The following is a 25,978-nucleotide window of genomic DNA, read 5'->3' as shown; positions in this document are numbered from 1 at the left end:
GGTGTACTAACCCCGATGGGCACTGTGTCCAGACATACAGGGTGTACTAACCCCGATGGGCACAGTGTCCAGACATACAGGGTGTACTAACCCCGATGGGCACTGTGCTGCTCTGCTCTGCTCTGAAGCCGTGTAAGACATCAGCAGGAAAGCTGAGATAAGGGTTGAAAACCCAATAGAGGAACACTTCCTGTCCGACGTGAAAGGTGAAGAGACTGGACAGGGACCAGGTTCCCATATGAGTTCATTTATATTCTAATGAGAAAGTGTGTGTGTGTGGGGGGGGGGCAGGGAGGGGTGGTGTGTTGGATGGTGTTCAGAGAGAGAGAGAGACAAACAGAGCTCATCTAGAAGGATGGGTTGGATCTGGTTCTCCTAATACTCCTAGTCTGCCTCGCTGTCTGGGGAGAACGAGGAGGATTTACCGTCTCGACTCAGTGAACAAAGGAGGCGTTTATTTTTCCGGTGAATTAAATACAGAATGGGCCTTAGGTGCAGGGGAGATGAAAATGGATTCAGCACAAAAAAAACAATATGTTCGCCGGACATAATGGCACCTAATGGGAGTGAATATAACTGTACTAGACATAACTCTACTATATAGCTACTGTAACACTGTGTAGGCCTGCGGGAGGAGATTTGAAGCTTCTGTGGCCTTGCTCTGTTGTAACGGGGTCATAGAGTCAGATCGTTTTGATGTGCTTGAAATGAGGTCGCTCTCTGTGTACCGTCTGTGCTGTGGCAGATATTACCAGCAGACACTTTTCTCACTGTCTTCTATAGTATGTCAACCAGACAGACAGAAACAGAGAGAATGAGAGAGAGAGAGAGAGAGAGGATGGGGGAGTAGACCGAGAGAGAGAGAGAGAGAGAGAGAGAGGGAAAGAGAGGGAAGGAGGGAGAGAAAGTGAGGGGGAGTGTAGACAGAGAGAGACAGAAAGAGAAGTAAAGAGAGAGAGGTTGGGGGTGTAGACAGAGAGAGAGAGAGAGCAAAAGAAAGATAGAATGACAGACAGATAGAGAATCTACGGCGACAAACGCTACACTGTCCCCAAGAGTGACAGCATACATGCGGCCCTCAGCCAGAACAGAAGAGAGAGAGAGAGAGAGAGAGAGAGAGAGAGGAAGACATGGAGACGGATTGATGGAGGGAGACCCGTAGGTCCCTCCCTCTTGGAGGGAGAATGACCTGTGAATAAGCGGCCGCCCCCCATCAAAGGCGGTCTTTGGACTTTATTGGACGGCCGCAGCCCGGGGGGCACGATGCACAGACAGGCTCCCCTCATCCCTCCCTCCCTCATCCCTCCTCATCCCCCCTCCCACCCAGCGAGCAGGCTCCCAGCACTTTGACCCAGTGAACTTCCTCCGAGCAAAACCTCACATATTCTAACTGAGGCAGCTCCCCTTGAAGAACTCCCTCCCCCACCTCCTTCAGAATCCAGACTTGAGACCGAGTGTGTGTGTGTGTGTGGGGGGGGGGGGGGGCTTTGTAGATCTACGAATGTCACAATGGGATTGATGACTGACACTCTTTAAGACTGAGTCGCCTTGTTGAGAGGGGTCAGGGAAGAATTTTTACAGCTCACTTTTCTGGCCCCCGGGTGATACTGTTTTTTTTGCTTCCCTCTCGAATATGTAGAGAGTGGGTCGTATGCCCACCTCCCTTGTTCTCTGTAAAGTGCATTGTGTTGCCTCTGGGTATGAAATGTGCTATACAAATAAAGCTTTGATTTGATTTGATTTGAGTCAATCTGACAAAGCGAAAGCGTTCTTCTGTCTTGCGCCACGTCGCGCTGCCTCGTCTGTGCGTGCGACTGACCGTGCTCTCCCTTCCAGATGTTCCAGTGGCTTTGACCGGCACCGCCAGGACTGGGTGGACAACAGCTGTCCCGATGAGGTGAGGGCTCACTGACACAGACGGGAGCGTCCAGCAGCCTCTGCTACTGTGACAGTATAGAAAAGATCTCGCTTACTGATGGTCAGGGCTGTACCGTGGGGCGATGCAGTGTCCCGGTGCAGTGGATAATGATTGAATAGATGTACTTTCATAGCGGCTGCATGTGTGTGTTGGTGTGTGTGTGCGTGTGTGTGTGCGTGTGTGTGTGTGTGTGCGTGTGTGTGTGTGTGTGTGTGTGGCGACTTAATGTTCCATTGTAGCTGTCGGAATGATGGATGCTCTTTTCTGCAGTATGCAGGGGGAAAAGGATGGCCCAGTTATCTTCTGCTCCACACACACATGGTCACACATGAGCGCGCATGCGTGCACACACACACACACACACACACACACACACACACACATCCGTGGTCATAAACGCACATGCACACGCACACACACACACTGAGACACAGTTTTGTTGTTTGAACAGAATGCTTGTATGCATGACCAACAGCAGTCCCGTGTTTCAACCCACAGACCAAGGACAAGAGCTGTGACATCATCAGCACCACCCCGCTGGCTCCTTTCACCACCACCACAGTGGTCTCGAAGACGACGGCCAGGGGCAGAGAGTCCACCGCCGCCGGGGGCAACCCCTCCACATCCCACCCTCCAACCAGCGCCCCTACAGAAGGTACTGGTATAAGACAACACACACGCACACAAACACGCACACACACGCACTAAACAGTCCACACACGCACTAAACAGTCTATGAGTCCAAAAGCAATACAACAGAGGAATTGATGAGTGTGCTGGTCTGACAGTAAGTACAATGCAGTACTTTTCCTTTAAAGGGGAACGCCGCTGTCATAGCAAGTTTAGCTCAAATGTTGCTTTGTCCTCAATTAAATCGATCCGTACACACCAACATTTAACCGATCCGTGCAGTAGTAAGCTAGCTCCTTTTTCCTCTGTGCGCGTACCCCCTTTATAATGGAGGTCTATGGACCTCTGCTAAAAACTATGATAAACATGCATTTTCAAGGCAGGAAGCGCCAGGAAGCCCCTTACTGGTCTCAGTAGAATGTTGTCTTGTGAAATGAATCGCCATCCCCATGTGTTGACGTGTTAGGCATGGCTAGGAGGATGTACAGTGGCGGCTCTACGGGGTGGCACGGGGTGGCAGGTGCCACCTCAGAAAAATGCCTTGCCACCCCAGTTGCCACCCTAACTGTAGGCAACGAATCTATTAATAATATTTTTTTTATGTTGATTATAAATGTTGGTGATATTTCTCTGTAGTTTGTGTAAACTTTTACTCACCAGTTTAGAATTAACTTTGCCCCGCCCTCCTAAATAAAGAAAAAAATGGTTGCACCCGTGATCCGTCCACCTGACTGACCTGCCGAAACCACAACAATACTAGGCTAACGTAACGTTACGTGGTGACTGGAGCGATCCTCACTACCACTGGATATTTACAGAGTGACAGTCAGGTAAGCAAGCTACTTTGTTTGTTGTTGCTCTATGTTTATTCAAATGTTCTGTCAAGTTTGACAATGTGGAATGTAAGTGCTCAACCACATGACTGGTGTGATTATTCTAAACTCTTTGGTGTACATACTGAGGCGGGGGGTATCTAGCTTCACATCAACGTTTGCTAGCTAGCACTAGTGAAATGAGACAACTGTTTCCCTCAGTGTGCGCTGTTGTCAAATGGTTGTCAATAAACGTTACAAAAGGAATGTAGGAGCTCACAGAAACAAGTTGCAACGCAAAGTTGTGTAGCTATAGTCAGTAGCACAGTACGCATGTTATGTTAACAAGTGACACAATAATGAGGTTGTCATAGTGAGATGGGTATAGGTTGAGGACGGTGTGTGTGTGTGTGTGTGCGTGCTGTGTTTAGAGAAAATCACGAAATCTACAACAGCAAAAGTTGAGTGCTTATTGCCAAGCTACAGCCATAGCTTGCTAGCTTAGCTCATAAATCGAGTACCCAGTACTATGTATGGCATGGCTTTTTAACCCCCCTTTTCTTGAATACTGTAGGTCCAGCAGATGCAAAAATGACAAGGAAGATGGCATAGCCAGCTTTTGTCAGCACAAAAAAACAAAGACACGAGGGGAGTCAGACAAATGCAAAGAGCAGAGTAAGGGACAGGAGAACAGTCAAGGAAGAGAAGAGACAAGCAGGAGTAAGGGAGATATGAGCATTGAAGAAGAACTGAGTGATGACTGTTAAGAACAAAACACCAGAGACCGAGACAGAGCCATTGAGAGAGAAGAAAGTGACTCAGAAAGAGGGGGAGAGCAGAACAGTGATGAAGAGAGGGACAATGATGGACAGACCGACAGGAGCAGTGGCACTCAGATCCATACTACAAGTCCAGCTGGACCTCAGGGTACAGTATATTAGTTCACTGTAACAGATTTCTATATAACAACATGGCTTTTATGTTCTCGGATATTGGCTAGTGTAGCCTGTGGTGTTGGTTCTTACTGTAGCCTACATGTTCAGAATTGTGCATGGTTTAGGCTGATGTTGAAGTTAATGCAAGGTGCTTCACACTAGGCTGTGAGTGGGCGAATGGGATTTGAGTAGGACAGTCGAATTGTTTAGTAAGTACTTATACAGTAGTAAATTAATTGCCCTAATTGCTTCTTTTCTCTCATTTTAGAAGTATCGAAATATAAACCTGATGGACCGATGCAGTCAAATCTGAACGCCTTTCCACAAACCTTATGGGGAGGGGCAAGAAGATCTTTCCACAGTGAGTGGTATAAAGAGCATCCCTGGCTGGAATATTCTCAATCCAAGGATGCAGCATATTGCTTTTTATGCAGACATTTTGCCTCTTCAAATGCCCCTAAGAGTATTTACGCATCTGAAAATGGATATTCCAATTGGAAAAAGGCCACTTTTAGGGATAGTGGGTTTAATGTACATACTAAGTCAGAGACACATGTGAATGCAATGATTTCATGGGGTGAATACAAAAGAATGGCTAAAAACAACACATCTGTCCTGGGAATGATGGGAGCTGAAAATCATTTCTATTAAAAACATTAAAACTGTAATTTCAGACGAGATCACTTTTGTCAAATTTGAACATTTATTATACAAGCGGCATAATACATGCATATGAATTTTTGGCGGTGTGCTCTGTCCGGGGGGCCCCCTGCCTTCCACCGGCGTGGAAAGCGCGTTAGCAGGGGGAGGCAATCTAGGTGTTCTAGCCCTTGGCCCAGAGAGCCAGGAAGGGGGAACGGCATCCTGCCTCAATGACGATCAGAGTGGGCCGCGATCGGGAAGACGCTCGGAGGTAACTCAGCCCACTAAGACCGTCAAAGAGTGCCACAGGAGGACTGCTGTACATTATAGTCCCTGGTCTCCACGGGCCGACGCTTCGTGGGTTCCGCGGGAGATACAGCCTCGTGTCTCTGCGTCCATGGCGCCCGCCATGGAAAGCCACAGAGACCAGCTAGCGGCTACTCTGGCATCCACCGGCCGACGCTGGTGGAATACCTGCAAACTACCCCCCAAGAACACACCAGCAACTCCGCGGCCCGCATGCACAGAAGGGTTGACGGAGAGCGCTCTGACTGATGAGCCAGACAACATTTAATAGTGCACCAGCCACATGACCGCCTGAATACGCAGTACCCCCCCAACCCAATGTCACAGTCCACTCATAGCTCTCTGGGCATCCAGAATGTCCTGGACTCCGGGCCGTAGGTAGCGTCCATAAGCAGACGAGGACCATCGGCCCATGGACTTCAGGGTAGACACCGGGGCGATGGCGGCGGCGGTGGTTGCCGCTCCTATACGGAGGGAGTGTGCAGTGTACCGGACCGGTGGGAGCCCGCACGCCTGGCAGAGGGCGCGGAGTCTGGCGGCAAACCAGGCTCCGGTCATGGGCTTTGCCTCTCTTATGAAGAGGGGCTCCTCCTCACCGGCCTGGGGTCTGCTCGTCAGGTAGGAGCTCATGGAGGACAGAGGACAAAACGAGGTGTTATTGCCTGATAAACAAACGGTCACGCCGGCACCAGCTCTGTCCGCCTTGAATGCTTAAGGTGCAGGACGAAATAGAGCGCGTGCAACGTGACATCTGCCCGAGTGAGGTCGTGCGCGGGTTGAATGACAATGTGCGTGTAGAATATTCACCGACCTTAAGGAACCCATAGAAAGCTGTGAGAATGACTGTTTCTAACATTAAATACGAGTGACCACCAAAACACCCCTGCCTCAACCGTGCGATTAACCGATGAATGAGCGAAGGAGTGAAGGGAAGACGTATATCCATGCCTTGGGGATGCTCTTCGCGATGCCATTAAGGAGGAGCTGGACGGATCGGTTCCCCAGCAGAGAAACGGTGGAGGGGTCCAGGCATCGCATGTGGAATGAACACCTGCAACAATACTCTTAACCGACTGAGGCCGCAGCCACCTAGACACGACACAATGAACTATGAATGCTGATAGTATTGAATATTCACAGGCATGACGTTTACATTGAATATGGAGCAGAACGTAGTGGACGCCGGGCCCCAGGTAGCGTTCGTATGCCGACGAAGGGGTCCAGGCAGCGCATGCGAATTTGTACGCCTGCTACGACACGTTCGACCGATCGAGGCCGCAGCCGTCAGGATCCAACACGATAGACAATAAATGCTGAGAAACCGAAACGCTAGCGGGCACGAAGGTTCATCAAATGTGGAGCAGAACGCAGCGAAAAGAGACCATGCAGTCGCATTGGTCAATGCGGTCCGGGCCAGAACAGCTCTCATGCATCGGGCAGCGGATACAGTAGGGCACGAGGCATCGCTTGGTCCAGAACCATCCGCTGAAGAGGCAGACCAGGCCGGACAGGGCCGCCCGCAGCCGGGCACAGTCTGCAGAACTCTGTAAATCAAACAGGGAAGCGAGTCTGCGATTCGATCGTTGAGCCGGGGACGAGGATGCGTGGAAAATAATTCCCCCTGCCCGGACAGCCATGCGAGCAGCGCATGAATTATTGACGAACGGAATGTACGAACGATCATAGTTGATAAATACACGGTGCACCGTTATGCAGAAGAGAAGCGTTTCCTAGACCACTGAGGGGCCCCGCAAAATATTAGCGACGATAGAGAAACTGCACGTCGCGCATAACACCCTATCCATCGTCCAGTCGATAAACCGATCATGTCATGCACGCAGCATTATAAGCAGGTGATTAGTCTTTGAAATAACGCAGAGGGCTAAATGCGAAGAGCAATGCAGGATCCCAACGCAGCGTAAAATGACACATCCGACATTGAAGCGTGACCAGCGCAGCATACATCCCTTTTACATTTAGAAATAAAAGCCCGTAAAACCCTGCCCCAAACACCGCGGAGGAGCAGGCGACGAACGTAAATGGTGGAAGGAATAAGCACCGCGTTAAACCAAACAGCCAGGATAGTCGCGCACACGCAGCAGATTGCAGAGCATAATGGCTTGTATCAATTGATGACAATGCACAATTTACAGTACGTTGCCCTAAGGAACCATGCAGTAGCCCGATGCTACTGACCCGAACTATTTATAAAGCCAATAAACTGCAATAATTGGTAAGGCATCATCGCCGTCGTTGTCCCCGAACGAGGTTTGGACATGCCGAAGCAATCGGCCATACAAGCCAGCCTACCAGACAGGCGAGACAGCCTTAATATTATTATAATATTTATCGTTCCTTATCTCATTACTTACATTCATTAATTTATTTATCATTTATCTTTATATTGTTTGTAGCTCCGGAAGCAATTTCGATGCGATCAACGTCAGGTCCCTACCAGAATACGTAGGGGTGGGACGTATACCCACCTCCCATGTCCTCAGGAAAGCGCATTGTGCCGCCTCAGGGCATGAAATGCGCTATAACAAGCTTAGAATGATTGAGGGGGACACAGCTAGCATTAGCCACACCGAATGGCTAACGCTAGCTGCGTGGCGGCACTCGCAATATGGTGCTAGCGAGTAGAGAGCAGTTCAGATGGAACCCACGGGCTGCAACAATGAATTGAACGCGAGAATCATGAGCTAGTATTAGAAACATGAGCTAGTATTAGAATCATGAGCTAGTATTAGCAATCTAACATAATGAATCATGAGCTAGTATTAGCAATCTAACATAATGAATCATGAGCTAGTATCAGCAATCTAACATAATGAAACAAGAGCTAGTATTAGCAATCCAACATAATGAATCATGAGCTAGTATTAGCAATCCAACATAATGAATCATGAGCTAGTATTAGCAATCCAACATAATGAATCATGAGCTAGTATAAGCAATCTAACATAATGAATCATGAGCTAGTATTAGCAATCCAACATAATGAATCACGAGCTAGTATTAGCAATCCAACACAATGAATCATGAGCTAGTATTAGCAATCTAATATAATGAATCATGAGCTAGTATTAGCAATCTAACATAATGAATCATGAGCTAGTATCAGCAATCTAACATAATGAATCATGAGCAAGTATTAGCAATCCAACATAATGACGCCCCGACGTGCAACACGGGAACCTTGACGAACGCCAGCTAGTTAGCAACGAGCAGTAAGCCTGCCATGCAGCCAGCGAATCCACGAACGAGCCGCGAGGGGAGGATTTAGATGAACCAAATACATAGAGAATCCACACAGCACGTCCACGCCCGAAACTGCAAACATTTCAATGGTGAACGCACCCGGCGCACATCGACAGTTGAGTAATGCGGCAGACGAGGCATGGACAACCTCCGACATCCGCGGCTCATTAATGAAACCCAGTGACCGGCGCGTAGCAATGCTTAAACGGACTCCAACGCAAGCTATGCGAGCAACGAACCATACGCAAGTATGGCACGACGGTGCTACAGAGGGACGGGCACCTCGGCCTCGGAAGCCGGCGCTCCACGACGCCACTAAACGGACCCCCAAACCACGGACCGGAGAGACGACGCGGGCAGAGAGGAACGCAAGAGCAGAAAACGCGGAAGCAGCGAGGACACCGCGGGCAGCAGGCAGCAAACGCACCAAATCACAATACGAGCACGGAACGCGAGCAAGACGCGGAGCAGCGAGCGCGCAGACACGAGCAACAGCAGGAATAGCAGTAATAGCAGTAATAGCAGTAATAGCAGTAATAGGAGGAATGGCAGCGGACGCCAGCGCAGAGAACGCGGAAGCAGCGAGCATGCAATGCACAACCAGCAGTAAAGGCAAGCGCGAACAATGACATGTTTTGACAGCTTAAATACATGCGCTCTAGTGAGCTGACCAATGCTATGACAGCTACAGTCAGCTGGTGCTGCGTCATGCGTGACTGATTAACCTCTGCTGACCCCCCGGCCGTGACGTTTGTGCCTCGGCTGAATTTGCGTCGTTGACTTCATTGTTGTAAGTTTTTATTGTATGCAAGGACTGGGTTAAGTGCTCGATAAGGTGATTTTACATTCTTATTATGTGATTCATATCGTAAAAGTCACCAGAGAATGCAGAAATTAAAATCTCTGAAGTTTAATGTGTTTGGGGAGGAGATAACCTCTGCCCCCCTGCTGGAACCTCATGCCACCCTTTTGCCACCCCAGGTAAAACTTTCTAGAACCGCCACTGAGGATGTAAACAATCGTCTAGCTTTATGTGCGGCAGAAGTTTACAGTGTGAAAGGTATGGTGTAGTGCGTTCGGCGAAATAGTTCTGGCTCAAATGGAGCTTTTGTTTCAATATTCGGTTTGAGAATGCGATATATTTCACGACAGCATAATGACACCGGTAAGATCACACCCTGCGCTTCCTGCCTTGAAAATGCATGTTTAGCCCATAGACCTCCATTATAAAGGAGGTGCGTGCACAGAGGAAAAAGGAGCTAGCTTAATACTGCACGGATCGGTTAAATGTTGGTGTGTACGGATCGGTTTCATTGAGGACAAAGCGACATTTGAGCTAATCTTGCTATGACAGCGGCGTTCCCCTTTAACAGTGTTTTTACTTAGACCGGTGAACGTCTCCTCTACCAGAAAGACACAACGCTTTGCCTTCCTTCTGTTCTGGAACTTTTAAATAATCGACAAAGTTTTCTTCAAAGCAGAAAATGATCTCCAGATGGCACTCACTCACGCCAGGCCCAGCCAGCTGTGTTTGTTACAACCTCTAAACAGAGCAGATTGAATCAAGACCAAGTTCTGAAATCTTGACACGATGCTTCCACACAGAAAACACTCAGCCATGCTGGCTGGTTATCCATCTTTTATGACCCGTCTTTGTAGAAGATACTGTTATGGTCCGCTGTGCCTTTCCCCCTCGCGGTCTCAGTTCCTGCAGCTGAAGCCCTGTAGTCCTAGTCCCAGTCCTAGCTCCAGTCCCAGTCCAGACCTAACTCCAGTCCTAGTCCCAGTTCTAGCTCCAGTCTCAGTCCAGACCTAACTCCAGTCCCAGTCCTAGCTCCAGTCTCAGTCCAGACCTAACTCCAGTCCTCCCAGCCCCAGGTCCAGTCCTAACACCAGTTCCGGTCCTAGCTCCGGTCCCAGTCCCCCCTAGTCCCCATCCCCTCAGCCTGTGTGTGTGTCATGCTCCACTCTGTCCCCCAGTCACTGTCCCCCATGTCCCAGTGGCTGTCCCCCTGTGTCTTTCCCACTCTGTCCCCCAGTCACTGTCCCCCATGTCCCCGTGTCTTTCCCAATGGCCTGTGTTTGTGTTCCCTGTTTTGGTTGAGTGCCCTCGGTTAATTCGCTCCCTGCCCTTGGGAGTGTGTGTGATGTTCCCCCCCTGTCCCCTGTCCCCTGTCCCTCGTCTTGGGTGGTCTCACCTGAACCGCCCGTCCCTCCTTATGCCCCTCTTGCTTTACCCAAGATCCTTTGCTCCCCTGACGTTTCATGTTTTAACATTTGCTGCACCCGTGTTCCTGCTCCTCGTGTGTTGATGATCAAACTCCCCCATCCTTCTGAGCCTGCCTCTATGGTCCTGCGTTCCGCCCCGACCTCTCTGGCTTCACGCAACTGGGATCAACATCACCTTTTTTTTTACAGTGATGAATTCACTGCTGTTACGTGCATGTTCAGCAAAAGCCTGAAATTCATAAAGCTAGTTTCTCTCCCTTTACATGGCGTTGACAATGCTTTATATTCAGAAAAATGTTTTCATTTTCGTATCGCATGTGGCAAGCAGCTTCCATTCCTGAAAAATGAATCGTTAATTGGAATCTGCAAATGAAAAGTGCCTTTAAAAGCATTTTGGAATTTGATAAAGGCCTTGATGTGACTGAAACCAGATATCTTCACTTTTTCTTATCATAATACCACGCACACAAACACACGCACACACACATGCACACACACACACACACACACACACACACACATGCACACACACACAGGCACGCACGTACACACACACACACACACACAAACATACACACACGAATGCTCCTAGGTCTCCGAAGTCAGCCTTGCTTGTTTACTCCAGCCCTGCATTCTAATAGCAGAGATCCTTTGAGCCCCAGCGTAGCTTTGTTCACTTTCGCTCCCGCTCGTCTCCTGCTGCTGCCCACCTCTCTCTACAGCAGGGTCTCCTGACCCGGGGGCCGGGGGCCAGACCTAAGCCCCCCGGACAGGGACAGACTAAGCTCCTTATTAGTTGTACTCCAGTAGGAGGCAGGCTAACTCAGACCAGACCCTCAGCCTCATCTCAACGTTATCTAGCACAAATCCCCTCCTGAGAGAGAACAAATTTCCAGGATCCTTCTGCCTATGCAGGGAAAGTGAAGGTGAAATTTTGTTTACTGTACTTTCATTTAGTTTATCCCCTCGTCTCCAGTGACAGTGCAGTCACAGGAGAAAGGCTGGATTGATTAGATCTATTTTTGGTTCATTTCCTAATTAATGGCTTTGGAGCCATTTAGTCAGACGAACAGGTCATTTGTGCTGTCAGCCTAACATATTATTGACAGTATGCAATACTAAAGTGAGAACGTGAGGCCTCAGCCAGAGCCAACCTCTCCCCCAAACCATTCATCCTCTGATGTCAGGTTTGAGCTAATGTCCTGTCACTGGTTGTACCATATTGACCGCTTAATCAAAGCTAAAAGCCGATGTACTGTAGCCAGATGTTTTAGTCCCGGCAGTAATTGGCGCAGGGGCTGGTAATTTGCTTATGGTTTTGAAGGCTGGGAGTGGACACACACCCAGCATGCAATGTTCCTAATGGACCAATCATCTCAAGTACCCCCCACCCCCCCACGAGAAAAGTAGTCTATACACACTTTCACAACACAATATTCATTCTCTAAGATCCATGATCACACTGCAGTCGTAGCGATGAAAGAGTGTGTGCCTGTATGAGGAAGTGAGACTTGGGAGTGTAGACACTGATTTCTCCACGGACACAGAGAGAATCACTTCTTCATCACGTCTCCGTATAAACAGGTTTGAATTTCAGTAAACAGCCTGTTCTCTGTAAAGCGCATTGTGTTGCCTCTGGGTATGAAATGCGCTATACAAATAAAGCTTTGATTGATTGATTGATTGTTAGAGTAAACCCAATTCTTGTACACCGCCGATGGGAGAGCAGTGGTATTTCAACAGGATGGAGCCAGTGGTTTGACTGGGTCTCAGTAGGGGGGGGGGGGGGGGGGGCTGAGCTTCAGAACTGGGGCCAGGTGGTTCTGGGTTCCAGTCCCAGCTCCAGTCTGCGGTGATCCCTAAAGCAGACCCCCAGGGGTGAAAGGGGGGGGGGGGGGGGGGGTTCTGGCCCGAGCCCGGAAACCGTCGCGTCGTCTAGCCTTGCCTGACGCGAAGCTACTCGGCCGTTTTCACTGTTTGGCGCTTTTGCCGACGGGCCGGGGATTCATTTGACAAAAGAGGCGCTTTCCCCCTCATCTCCCTCTCAGTTAATGTTTCAACGTTGTTGGCTCTCTGTCTTCTACACTCCTGTGGGTGGGGCTTGAGGGACCCGTTGGGGATGCTGGGTGTGGTGGAGGACAGCGCGGCCGTGGGAGCTCGGAGGCCGTGTGTCTGGGGAGGGGTGTGGTCTGGGGAGGGGTGTGCGAGACGTCCTCCAGCCCACAGACAAAACAAACACCCTAGACCTGTAGGTGCAGCACACACACTGCAGCGAGAGGCCTGATGTGAGAACAGGAAAGTAGCGTGCTCAGACGTATGTGTGTGTGTGTGTGCGTGTGCGTGTGTGTGTGTGTATGTGTGGGTGTCAGCGGCATCAAGGGCCAGAAGGGCTGTCTGTGGTATTCGCCCTCTTGACTGGCTGCTGACATGCCAGGCGGATCAGTTTCCCTCTCATCGGGCCTCCCCGGCTGTAGGTCAACTCATGGTGGGGTGTGGCTTCCTCGGGTGGAGGGGTCAGCTCAGGGTGGGGGGTGGCTTCCTCGGGTGGAGGGGTCAGCTCAGGGTGGGGGGTGGCTTCCTCGGGTGGAGGGGTCAGCTCATGGTGGGGGGTGGCTTCCTCGGGTGGAGGGGTCAGCTCATGGTGGGGTGTGGCTTCCTCGGGTGGAGGGATCAGCTCATGGTGGGGTGTGGCCAGTTCAGAGGCACGTACTGTTGGCCTGCAGCGTGGGAGAGAGAGACCCACTCGGTCTCTCAGAGGTGCAAGACAAAACGGAAATTAATTTTCTTCTACCTCTCATTTTCATTCTCTCTCCCTCCCTCTCCCTCGCTGCGTCTCAGATTGTTTTCCCTCCCTGGCTGTCAGCCTGTGTTTGAACTGTTCCTGCGTGTCTCAGGGGAGCTGCGCTCCATATGAAACACCCCGGAGCTGTGGCCCGCCTGCATCCCACACGTGATAAAGTGTGGCTGCGAGGACTCTTTACCCCCTAGGTATATTAAGCAGGACATTATACGATAACATCCAGTATGCACGACATTGACGGGGGATCTGTCACCGAGTAGGACCCCCCCCCCCCCACACACACACACACACATACACACGCGCGCGCTCGCATACCTCATCTCGTAAATTGTTTCATCTCGCCAATCAGTGTGGGAAATTGAGGAATATAAAATTGGCCTCTCAACGCTCGTTGGTTTTTCAATCTACAGTAGGGAGCGGCAGGCATCTTTTCCGCTTACCGTGCCTCATTTGCATAATGTGAAAGGTGTAAATGTACGTTAGCTGTCTCACAGAAGCGTCACACCCCCCGCCTGGTTTGCCTGTATTGCATTGTCCATTATATTCAAAACACTTATTTGTAATTATGCCTCAAGTGTAGTATATCTCATTTTGAAATGAAGATGATCAAGATGATGTTGCACCTGGGCTATGGAGACATCAGAAACGAACAGAACAAAGGTTATAATGTATACTAGCTCTGAATCTCTGACACACTCTCTATCTATCTCTCTCTCTCTCTCTCTCTCTCTCTCTCTCTCCTCCACAGATGACACCAAGATTGCTCTACATCTCAAAGACAATGGAGGTAAGCTTCCTATACCAATTCAATTAAATTGAAATGGCTACATGTATATTGGCATTACATTTACATTATTACATTACAGTCATTTGGCAGACTCTTTTATACAAAGCAACTAACAATAATTGCATTTAACGTAGGAAAATCCAATGTACTACTATTCCCAGAACTCACAAGTGCATCTTCTTTCTAAAACAAGTGACTAAGAGCATAATCTAGTGCTGAAGGCAAAGTGCAAGAATAGCAATCTAAAATGCTATAGGTGCTTAAGAGGGAGGATTGTTGTAGTAGTCCCTGAAGAGATGAGTTTTGGGAGGGGGTATCGGGTTTGACCATGGCCTGGAGGTAGGAGGGGGCTGTTCCTTTCATTGCCCTGTAGGCTAGCACCAGAGTTTTAAACTGGATGCGAGCCGCTACAGGGAGCCAGTGTAGGGAACAAAGAAGGGAAGTTGTGTGGGAGAACTTGGGTTGAACACCAGGTGAGCAGCAGCTTTCTGGACAAGTTCCAGGGGTTTAATGGCTGACGCCGGGGCCCCAGCAAGAAGGGAGTTGCAGTAGTCCAGGTGGGAGATGACCAGGGCCTGGATGAGCACCTGCGCCATTTCATCAGTGAGGAAAGGGCGAATCCTCCTGATGTTGTAGAGCATGAATCTGGAGGAGCAGATTTAGGTCTCCCATTTTGGCAACGGGAAACCTACGTTTACATTGCCAAAATGAGTGTGATATAAAACTTGCTCTATATTCCTATGGCTGGTTTCTAGTTGTTGTTTAGTGTTTCGCAAAGTGTTTCGTTTCCATAACAACATTCTTGACTCTACCCAAGTTCGATACATTGTTCCTGAGACAGAAAGCTCACACTGAGGTTATCTTTATCTGAGGTGTTTGTGTGTGTGTGCTTGTGTGTGCATACTTTCTTGCGTGCATCTGTGTGTGTCTAGGTGTGTGTGTGTGTGTGTGTGTGCGTGTGAGTGTGTGAACCTGTGTGTGTGTGTGTGAACCGGCAGACATTCGAAATCTGAAATCAGCTCCATCTCCATCGGTTGCAGAATGCACCGCTCCAGCATTTAATTTGGTAAGCAGACGTGGCGTATCTCGCTCCATGACAAACCTCTCTCCAGGCGTCCTTGGCCCGAGGTCCCAATCACACAAAAACAAATCTGTGCTTGTCATTTGAATTTATCCCCCCACAGTCCATTTTTCATAGCATAGTTGGAGCGGTTTGAGCCCAGATGGGGGGAGGAGGAGCCAGTCTAATTATCTGGAGAGAGAGGTAGCCGACACCATAGAGATCCAAACACTGTTCATCCAAACCGCAGTGTATTCCTCCACGTGACTACACCAGCCCAAAAACTGAGCATGGCCTACCCCAAAACTCTGTATTTGATAGGGTGAGATGATTGATTACATGTCCAGATAAATTTCTCGCTCTCATCCACTTCTCCCTGATTGATTCAGGGCACCTCCTGGTTCTAAACGTTTGTCTTGTTTTACTGTCATTTCTATCAGACAAATCAGCGTGTCCTCTTACCTCGGGAAACAGCACTGACCAGGAAAAAAGACTATTAGCCACAGCTGAGTGATAAGTTATGCCGGGCTCACACTACAGGATTTAAAAAATCCTAACCGATTTCGAAATCAGGTTGCATCACACTCATAAGGATAATCTTAACAGATATTCTTCTCACGAATCTCAAACAAGCACACATTACAAGATTTGAAAATAACGGCTCATCTCACACTACGAGATATTATCGTCTCCTAGGGAGCAATGAACCACTGGTCTCGCCATCTCGTTTGTAAAGTAGTGACGTAATATTCTAAATATCAAACATGTTTGATATAACCCGGGCCGCCCCGATGGGTCTGCGAGCCGATCGGGAGGTATAAGATTGGATCTGTAAACCCCTCACATTACAAGATCATCTGGGCCAAACATCGGTAACGACCAATGTTCCAGACCAGGAGGAGTGAATCGGGGATAAATCGGCCCAAAAATCCTGTATTGTGAGCCCTGCATTAGGGAACATTTTAGGCCCTGTCTCAGTAGAGGAGGCAGTACTTCAACAGGCCACTCAGCACCACTCACTACAGGAGCCTGAGAAATATAAGACATATACAGCATGGCTGTTAAATCCTGTGTATTCAGGCTGGGTGCCCATTAGCTTGGAGAAAGGTCTTAAGAGAGGTGTTCTTGAAAAAGGTCTTGGACCGATACATAGATTACATCGAAGTGCATAGAGGAGGATATTATATCATGTGACTGTGTGTGTGTGTGTGTGTATGTGTGTGTGTGTGTGTGTGTGTGTGTGTGTGTTACCTCTAGCTATCTAGGAGGGTTAGAGCCATTATCCAGCTGGTAGGAGGGCTGTTATTCTATGACACTGGACTGTGGAGCTGAAAGGGGCCAGCGTATCTGAGATCCTCACTGGTCATTCAACCCACGCTCACTCTACACTCCTCTAATGTGTTTCTATTGCTGTCGGGTCGCCCCTACAGTGGATTATAGAGTTTGATACAGTCTACTAATGTGTGTGTGGGAGGATAATAGGCTAACCCTAACCCTAAAGGCCGTTTCAGATGGGGAGCGATATTCCGCCTGCGTTCTCGCTCGGATCAGCGGGGGACGCACGCGTCCTGCGCGCAGCGGGGAAAGCTGACTATTCAGCTCCTGTCGCGGGCGGGCATTTGCACGAAACGAGCACGCGCGCGACAATTTCACGGAGTCGCGCCCGCTTGCCGCTCCGCCCCAGATTGTCCGCGGCTCCCAAATTGTCCGCTCGCCTCTCTCATTGAAAAGGAACTACAATGCGCGGATATCGCTCCTCGTCTGAAACGGCCTTAACACTGCATGTTGAGTCATAATGGAGATGGTCAACCCTGGACTACTGCCACAAACCTGGTCCTATTGGTTTGACTGTGTCCCAGTTTGACTTGCATTGATTCAACAGTGGAGTTTCTTGGGCCCGTTCTTACTATTGAAGGATGATCCATCACTGCTCGGCTCTGACCTTAACTATTTCCATACGTGAGAGACAGGGCCTGTAAGCTATTTCAGTTAGTCTACCCTCCCAGCATTCTGCTGCGAGTGCATGTGAACGATACTTAGATGCACGCATCACACGCCTCTGTCTCGGCAGCCCAAGCGGTTAAGGTACGGCAGCGCTCGCCACCTCGCCTCCCTTTGCTCCGCCCCTCCACCTGTCTGCTTCCCTGCGCTCCAGTTCCCGCACCTCAACCCTCTCTTTTACTCTCCTCCACTTATCTCCACTACAACCCCTTCCCTCCACCCCTCTTCCCTCCATACCCATCCCTCCTTCCTCCCTCCAGCCCTGTTCTTCAGCCCCTCCCCCCCTCCCTCCAGTCCCCTCCAGCCCTGTCCTTCAGCCCCTCCCCCCCTCCTCCAGCCCCCTCCAGCCCTGTTCTTCAGCCCCTCCCCCCCTCCTCCAGCCCCCTCCAGCCCTGCTCTTCAGCCCCTCCCCCCCTCCTCCAGCCCCCTCCAGCCCTGTTCTTCAGCCCCTCCCCCCCTCCTCCAGCCCCCTCCAGCCCTGTTCTTCACCCCCCCCCCCCCTCCTCCAGCCCTGTTCTTCAGCCCCAACCCCCCCTCCCCCCCTCCCCCCACTCCTCCGGCCCCCTACAGCCCTGTCCCCCCACCCCCCTCCGGCCCCCTACAGCCTAGTTCTCCTCACCCCTCCAACCCTCCGCTCCTCTCCCCGGCCTACGTTCAGCAGGTAAGGTTCCTAGTCCGGCAGTGTGTCTACCACAGGCGTGTTATACTGTATGGCTGTGAGTTAGTCTGTTAGGTTGATTTTCTCTTTCTCTCTCTCTCTCTCTTTCTCTCTCTTTCTCCCACTCTCTCCCCTTCTCTCTCTATCTCTCCCTCTATCTCTCTCTCTCTCTCTCTCTCTCTCTCTTTCCCTCAGCCCTGGCTCTGTAGCCTGCCAACTGGCTAACACTTCAGACTAACAGCCTTGCACGTCTCTGGGCTTCCAACTGAGCCACAGATGGCAGCATGACCCTGCCTTCTCTCTGAAAAGCATGAGACAAATTGTCTTCCAAAGCGAAGAAGACAAGCAAACTCTTCAACTTTATGTTGGTATCAGTGTGGAGTTTGATGAGTTATCCGGACGAGCTCAGCCTTAAAGTGGATTATCCTTTAATTGAATCAGTCACAGACATTATGTAATGAGATGGGGAATGAATGAGCTACTGTAGCAATCAATCTCTCTACAACAAGAATGTACAGCCTAAATCTCTCTCTCCTCTCTCTCTCTCTCTCTCTCTCTCTCTCTCTCTCACTCAATCAATCAATGCTAGGCACATACTGTACACTATTCACTCTATGCCAGTGTGCAAGAGTCCTGCCAGTAAAAGTACCTGCTGTTCGTTAGCTGTGTGTTCTTCAGTCGAGGGAGTTGTGGAGAGAGTTGGATGCGGAGTGGCTCTAGCAAAGCTCTTAGTACAGAACTGTCTGCCACTACGAAAACCCTGCCCACAATCCCATTAGCTCCATTCAGGAGCCCTTTCCCAGAGCAGTAGCAGCCCAATGGCAACTGTGCTATTTTTAAATCAGATTGTTTGGAGGGCAAATGTAACAAAATAACCCAGCTTGTTAATGTAACATGACTAACATTCTTCCGGGAGTAGTTATAGATATAGTATCTGTGCTTTAGTGTTTACGTCCAGTGCCAGTGTTAATGGGCCCCACAGTGTGTTATGGGTTACGGTCGGCCTAATTGTTACCAGTACAGTGAGGTGTGACCAGATGTGCAAGGTCACTCACACCTGCCGATCTGCCTGGAGGACAGCTTAGATCACCACTCACCATCTCCCTGTTATTCTGTGTGATGGGAATCAATGAGCCAGGGAGCCAGAGGGGAGAGTTGTCTGTCTGTCTCACCAATCATGGCTAGCCGCAAATTAAAGCTACAGTTGGGGCTGTGGGGGTGTGGGGGGGGGGGGCGGTCGGATGGGGGAGGGGGGGTGGGCAAGCCGAGGAGGCGATCTTGAAATGCCTCAGCTCCGGTAGATCAGATTTGAACGGGTCATAAATCTGTGGAAGATGAGAGATAAAAGCGTCGGTTTGTTTAGCAATTACTTGATTATCTCCTTCCTCCAGGGCTGAGCCTGCATGCCTAATAACACATGAGCACAACGGCGCTGGGTACTCGGTAATAACGCCATCAAGCTGTGAGACCAAAGGCATCGTTGTAAGGCCGGATTCGAACTAGATTTGAAGATGGATTGAAGAAATGTTCAACCTCTCACTTAAGCTATGGCCTGTTGTTTGGTTGACATTAAGCTCGCTGGGATGCTAAGCATTGAGCAGAGGACTTACGCTATGGCATGGCTGATCAATACTCTGGTAAAACCGAGGATCATGGGAATATCTTCCAATGTTGTCCAGCACCAGGGTATCAATTGGGCCCAACAAGTGGGCCTGTCGTGACTATGTATAATCCCACTCCGGGTCTGAACAGGTGCTTTCTGTAGGACTCCTTAATGCTGTTTCCTGCTCGCTGGGATGGCCTTTCACAAGGGTTTATGATAGGGCTCTGTTTCAGCCTCCACACACCCCTCTCTCTCCTCCTATCAAACACAAGGGTTTATGATAGGGCTCTGTTTCAGCCTCCACACATCCCTCTCTCTCCTCCTATCAAACACAAGGGTTTATGATAGGGCTCTGTTTCAGCCTCCACACACCCCTCTCTCTCCTCCTATCAAACACAAGGGTTTATGATAGGGCTCTGTTTCAGCCTCCACACACCCCTCTCTCTCCTCCTATCAAACACAAAGCTCTATCCTTGAACAGGAATTATCTGTCACTGCTGGCTCCTGGAGAACACTGGTCCTGAATGGCTTAGCAGGCGAGCACTACATCAATGCTCGTCTCACCTGGACCCAAAACACTCCTGTTAAATATCTCCTTCAGATAAAAAAATGTTTTAGCTGACATCGAGGACTGGTTTCTTTTTGCGCAATCGATATACACAGTTCACATTTGGAGGTTGAACGGGAGCTTGGCCCGGGGAGAGCTGCCACCAGAATGATTAAGACCGGGACACTGAACTAAATAAGGCCTGTGTGTTGTTTCCGTATTGTAGAATTTGGTCCAATTATGTTTTAATCACAGCAAGCGCCAGTCAGGGCAGAAGCCCCCAGCTGGAGTGGCTGACATTGATGAAGGATGAGCGTCCCCTATTGTTGAATAGGGGAACTGCAATGAAAAAAGACAACCTGCAAAAAGTCTTGCATATCTGTCTGTATATCCATGTCTGTCGGTCTGTCTGTCTGTCCGTCTGTCTGTATATCCATGTCTGTCTGTCTGTCTGTCTGTCGCCCTCTCCCTAGACTCACAAGTCAGTCTCCAAATGCTTCGCTCAAATAGAAAGTGAGGATATTCTCCCAGCTTTCATTGCAAAAACTGGGTGGAAGCAATGAGTAAAAAAAACTGCATTGCAGAACCAATCCAAAGTCTTTGAGTTTAAGTTCAGGTTTGAACCAATCGAAAGTCTTTAGGTTCAGGTTTGAACCAATCAAAAGTCTTTAGGTTCAGGTTTGAACCAATCCAAAGCAGTAGGCATAGGTTTGTTAGCACCGGCTGTCACCGCCGTCCTAGCAACTACCTTGAATAAAATCCCCAGACGATTGGTAGGCGGAGATCTCCGGTTGTCTGTTACCACGATAGTACTCTCTCCCTCTCTCTTTCTCTCTCTCTTAATCCCAGACACATACACTCACCATCCTCATGTTTCCATCCCACTGTGTAACCGGCCTGTTAGTAAAAGTAACTGCTTTTCCCTGTCTCTCCCTCTATTTCTTTCTGGCTCAGACGTTCTGTCTCTGCCTGTTTGTGTGTGTCGGTTGGGAGATACTAACCAGCCTGTTTGTGTGTGTAGGTTGGGAGATACTAACCAGCCTGTTTGTGTGTGTTGGTTGGGAGATACTAACCAGCCTGTTTGTGTGTGTCGGTTGGGAGATACTAACCAGCCTGTTTGTGTGTGTCGTTTGGGAGATACTAACCAGCCTGTTTGTGTGTGTCGGTTGGGAGATACTAACCAGCCTGTTTGTGTGTGTCGGTTGGGAGATACTAACCAGCCTGTTGTGCTGTGTTGCAGCCATGCCGGCGGACAGCGCTGCAGAGCGGACCCCAGGCACACCCCCCCTGCACACCGGGCTAATCCTGGGCATCCTCATGGTCATGCTCATCATGGCCGCCGCCATCCTGGTCACCGTCTACGTTTACCACCACCCCACCTCCGCTGCCAGCCTCTTCTTCATCGAAGTGAGTGTAACTTGGAATGGCAGCTGGCTACCTCCGTCTCCGTCGGGCCAGAGGGTCGAGGGCTCACTTGTGAATTCAGCTTTCTGACTCATCCTTTGGTGAAAATCATAAATTGTTGAATGTTGAATGAACGTTGAAGGCATGTGTCTCAAGCATCGGGCGTGTACGACACAAACATTTTCCCAAGACCTAGACTTCGAGGTTTAACAGTCCCTTTGCTGCGGACCGTCTGCTACTCTATCTGTTGTTCAGAAGCTGTGACCATTGACTCTCCAGGGTAATAAGCAGAGGACTATTCTAGCCCAAGACTATCATGCGGAGAACCTTAACAGGGATTCTATCTTGCTAAGACAAGTGCTTTCCTAACCAACCTCAGCACACCCTGTCGTCCAAGGTCAAGCTGTAGGTCTCCCCCCCAAAAAAACAGTCTCGTGTCTCAGAGAGGAATAACAAACCCAACGGCGTGCAGAAGTTGATCGCTCTAAAACCACTTTATCTGAAGTTACTTCAGGACAGCCCGCATTACAAGTTCACCCTCTTTTCTTTACTAATAAATATGCACAATGACTTCCACGGGGATCAATTAAACAGAACGCCACATATTCTTTGTTGACAAATGCCTCAGTGATAATCGCCTGCGTTTCATTTGTGTAGTTTTGGGAGTGTGGTGCGTCTGACTGATGTTCAGACTTGAAAATAAATAAAAAACTCATCACCTCTTCAAGGTCAATATCACAGACAGAACAAGCCCATCACTCATTGGGGAGATTCTATCCCAGCAGATTGAAATGCTTCTCTCTCTCTGTCTCTCTCTCTCTCTCTCTCTCTCTCGCTCTGTGATTGGTTCGGTGTAGCGCATTTATCAAACTAAGGCACTATGCCAATTTATTGTCAGAATGTTTATGCTCCTAATACACTTTAAGTCGTTCACACACAAAGATTTAAACTCAAAAAGGACTCATCTCTGTGACTGTGACTCTGTATGTTACTGGGTACTGTAGCTCTCCGCAGCAGTATGCCAGCTTAGACTTGGCTGAGAGTTTAGTTTATTTCATTTATTTGTCAGGATCAGGGATCATACACCAAAACATTCATCTCACACAAGGAGAAAAGATGCATTGTACCATATTTAGCCTCTAGCTATTTTCCATCGGCAGTCCATGGAAATGGCATGATCCTATACACAGAGCCATTCTGTTTATTCAAAATACAGTACATGTGACCCTCAAATCCTCTTGCAGCCCTAGCCCTTTGACCAGACCTCCTTCAAACACATACTGTAGATCATAATTGCACATGCTTAATTGACCCAGGTCTGCCTTTGACCTTTAGTGACCCCTGGCCCCTAACCCCTCTCTCCTCTCCCGACCTTCCAGAGACGCCCCAGCAGATGGCCGGCCATGAAGTTCCGGCGTGGGTCCGGTCACCCGGCCTACGCTGAGGTGGAGCCTGTGGGCCAGGAGAAGGAGGGCTTCATTGAGTCTGAGCAATGCTGAGGGGGACGACCACAACAAGCCCCCCCCCCCCCCCACCCCCCCATGCCCTACACCCTATGCCACCGCCCTCCTCCTCCTCCTCCTCCTCCTCCCACAGGGACCTCACACACCAGTACAGTACTGCCCCCTACTGACCTCCTGGACCTGCTGGGCTGGCCAAGGCTGGACTGAAGCTGGTTCTGTTGATCTAAAAGCTCACTGGAAAGATTGTCTAAGAGATGAAAAAATGGCAGAATGGCTCCCTGAGATCCCAGACACTCTCAGGTCCTCGACCCTGGGTGGACCCCCCGCCCCCACCTCCCTCCCTCTCTCCCTCCCTCCAGACTGCTGCAGGAGAGCCACAGCTGTGGGCAGTTGATCTCAGACCTGCCTGAGGGAGACTCACTGCCAGAGGAAAACCCCAGAAAACTGATCCCATATCAGCTGGTTGTCCAGGTCCTCACAGAGCTCACTCTGCTGAGGGACTGTATGGACTTATTGTGGACTGAGGGAGAGTGTGGCCTGGGTCCGGCTGCTGTCCGGTTGTCATTGAGTGGTTGTACAGCCTGACTGGCCATTGACATACTGGTGTGTCTGGTGGAGGGGGCGTGGGTGGAGGGGTGTAGAAATAATAACTATACAATACAGTATATTTTTCAGAAACAATACAGAGTATGTGAACAGATATTTCAACTTTAATGTTGGTGGGGTTATATAGGCCTTTGTATATCCAGTTGGGTTTTTGCTTATTACATTTTTTATGATTTTGTTTTTTTCTGGGGGGGGTTTCATGATGATCTGTGTGGGGGTGTTGCTTTGCTTTCCACCACCACGATATGGCTGGTTTGACTTTACATATTAGTACTTCATAGCCAGGCATAATAGTGTTACAGTATGACCCGATTCCCTGACACTGCCACTAGTGAAAGCCAGGAGTAGCTGTCCCTGTCGTTTGCAAATGTCCTTTTGTTGTAGTTTGATTTGCTTTCCATTTTTGTTTTGTTTTTGTTTACCCTGATGGATGGTTCTTGCTTACTGGGAAAAACCTCTAATTTCCTTTAACGGGTGATGGGCACACTCTTCTCCTTATTTGTCTGACTGCTCTTTAAACCTATGCTGATGTGTGTGTTTGTGTGTTTGTGTGCGTGCGTGTGTGTGCGTGTTTACATTTTACATTATTTTCAGTACTGCCGTGTCATTTTTCCCTTGACTAGAGATTTTTTGCACAAATGTTTTGTTTTTCATGCACATATTTCTTTATTTGTGGTACTAATGCAAAATTGCAAGACAGGCGCTTGTGAGTGTGCGTGCGGACGTGCCTTTTAGTATGATTGGATATCCACCTGCTTGACAGTATGTTTGAGCTGGCTCTGTGTAGTTGATGCTCATTGGTTGATCTGAGCTACTTTGACAAAACGTTATCATAGGCCATCCTTGGATTGAGTTTGCCTGGCCTTTTCATTTGTGGTAAATAGTGTGGTTTCCAATAGCAGTTTGACCTGCTGTTTTCATGTGGAAACTGATTTGGGGACTAGAGTTTCCTGTTCCAGCCCTGGTGGATATGAATGGATGGCTAGTCCATGTCATTTAACCTTAGCTTAACAATGTTTATACAGGGTCTTAAACCTTGTAGACTTTCAAAACATTTGCAGATTCAGGTTATTAATGAATTGCATACATATGATATTAGAAAATTATTTTGTCTTTTTTTGAGTGGCCTTTATTTTTGTTTAAGTTGTATTCAAATGTGAAATATTGTTTCAGTCACTGCATAATTGCTGTTTTAGATCAATATACCAGGCTTTCAAGCATTGATCCAATCAAATCAAATAATTATAATCGCTCTTTCAAATGCAGACAAAAATAAATACATTTCACCAACGACTGTATACAAACCTTAGACGCATTGGACTCTGATGCAAAGTAATATCAAATGTGCAATATAGCATCCATCTATTTTCATGTTCCTTTCATTCCAAAACATTTTGTGAGAATCAAGTTATTCAGAATTGTGTAGTTATTACCCACTGATTGCCATTGCACTGCAGACCAAAGACTCATGTCAACATATATATTCTCACCATATTGCAATATTCCCATGAAGCCCATAAGCTCCTCTACATACAGGTCATCTGTGTCGCTATCCAGTTGTTCTGTCTATCACTGCCCCTCCCTCTCCTCCATCTCTCCTCCCTCTCCATCTCTCCTCCATCTCTCCATCTCTCCTCCCTCTCCATCTCTCCTCCCAACTCCAAATCAAACCACTTCATCTTGCAACAGAACCATTACCAGAGAATAGTCACACACACACACACACACACACACACACACACACACACACACACACACACACACACACAGAAACAGCGTTAAAGGATGGCTAGAGTTGGGTGGTTGGACAGGACAGATGGGCGGTGGTTTTCCCATGCCTGCAGACATTGCTACAGATCGGCTGCCCTAGAGAAATACTGTTTGCATTGCTCTTTGGGACACCTGCCTGTTACACTGCAAATCTTTTATAGCCACTGTCAAAGCAGGGTGTGGAGACAGCTAAGAGAGAGTGGGGGGTGGAGGCGGAAAAACAAACCTGTCCTAGGATGGGGGGGGTTCATGCAGGCCCAAACTTTAGACGGACTGACTGAACAGGACCTGTTCTGCCTGGGGTTGGTTACCTCCAATCACTTGCATCACTGAGCTAGGCATTGCTTTCACCCAACTTTGTCTTTAGTGTTTTTAGATGAAGAAAAGCAACATTGTACTGATATTGAGGTAGTATACACACTATGCAGTGTGCTGTTTCTTTATTTCCTGCCACTGAACAATGTAACTGGAACAGGTACAAGCCTTGCTCCATAGTGGCTATCTGATCTGAAGATAAAGAGGAAAGTAGATTTTCTTCTTAACTGT

At 48.9% G+C, this 25,978-nt stretch overlaps 1 protein-coding gene across 1 annotated transcript in view; it reads left to right on the top strand.

Annotated features, from left to right (window-relative positions):
- The window catches only part of plxdc2b (plexin domain containing 2b), a gene marked incomplete at both ends in the record, with an annotated part of 149,987 nt that extends 126,895 nt beyond the window's left edge, over nucleotides 1-23,092 (top strand). Inside the window, 5 exons of the mRNA XM_084453578.1 lie at nucleotides 1,837-1,897; nucleotides 2,417-2,573; nucleotides 14,282-14,320; nucleotides 21,430-21,596; nucleotides 22,973-23,092. Of these exons, the coding sequence (XP_084309704.1) occupies nucleotides 1,837-1,897; nucleotides 2,417-2,573; nucleotides 14,282-14,320; nucleotides 21,430-21,596; nucleotides 22,973-23,092 (544 nt within the window). The remainder of the gene's footprint in view (nucleotides 1-1,836; nucleotides 1,898-2,416; nucleotides 2,574-14,281; nucleotides 14,321-21,429; nucleotides 21,597-22,972) is intronic.
- Between the last annotated feature and the right edge of the window lie 2,886 nt (nucleotides 23,093-25,978).

Source organism: Borostomias antarcticus (genome assembly GCF_949987555.1).
Source record: "Borostomias antarcticus genome assembly, chromosome: 2".
Classification (NCBI taxonomy): Eukaryota; Metazoa; Chordata; class Actinopteri; order Stomiiformes; family Stomiidae; genus Borostomias; species Borostomias antarcticus.
Note: the sequence above shows the minus strand (reverse complement) of the source record. Positions and strands in the feature narration are given on the sequence as shown.